The sequence below is a fragment of the Eimeria mitis genome, genomic scaffold (assembly GCF_000499745.2).
Source record: "Eimeria mitis Houghton genomic scaffold, Emh_scaff6878, whole genome shotgun sequence".
Classification (NCBI taxonomy): Eukaryota; Apicomplexa; class Conoidasida; order Eucoccidiorida; family Eimeriidae; genus Eimeria; species Eimeria mitis.
In genome coordinates, this window is record NW_013574983.1 from 1,561 (window position 1) to 1,873 (window position 313).

At 65.8% G+C, this 313-nt stretch overlaps 1 protein-coding gene across 1 annotated transcript in view; it reads left to right on the forward strand.

The window, feature by feature from the left end:
* EMH_0089500 (uncharacterized protein) overlaps nucleotides 1–45 on the forward strand; it is a gene marked incomplete at both ends in the record, with an annotated part of 1,503 nt that extends 1,458 nt beyond the window's left edge. Inside the window, one exon of the mRNA XM_013501430.1 lies at nucleotides 1–45. Coding sequence (XP_013356884.1) covers nucleotides 1–45 — 45 coding nt within the window.
* Nucleotides 46–313: the final 268 nt, after the last annotated feature.

Consider the following 313-nt stretch of genomic DNA (forward strand, 5'->3'; position numbering starts at 1 on the left):
GCGCTCGTCAGCTGTCTCCGCGAGGAGAGACAGAGGAGACTTTGAGTCTCTGCTGCTCAGCAGCAGCAGCAGCAGCAGCAGCAGCAGCAGCAGCAGCAGCAGCAGCAGCGGGGGGGGTGTTGGCGGTGGGGGCCTGAACCACAATAGGTGGCACGATATAGACGGGCACAGGGGGGGGGGCCCCCCGTACCCTCGTATACCCATAAGAGAGGGGGGTGGGGGGCCCCCCCCCTATCATCTATCACCAAGAGGAGGTGGGGGCCCCCCACCATGCTGGGGGCCCCCAGACCTAGACTATAGAGGGAGAGAGGGG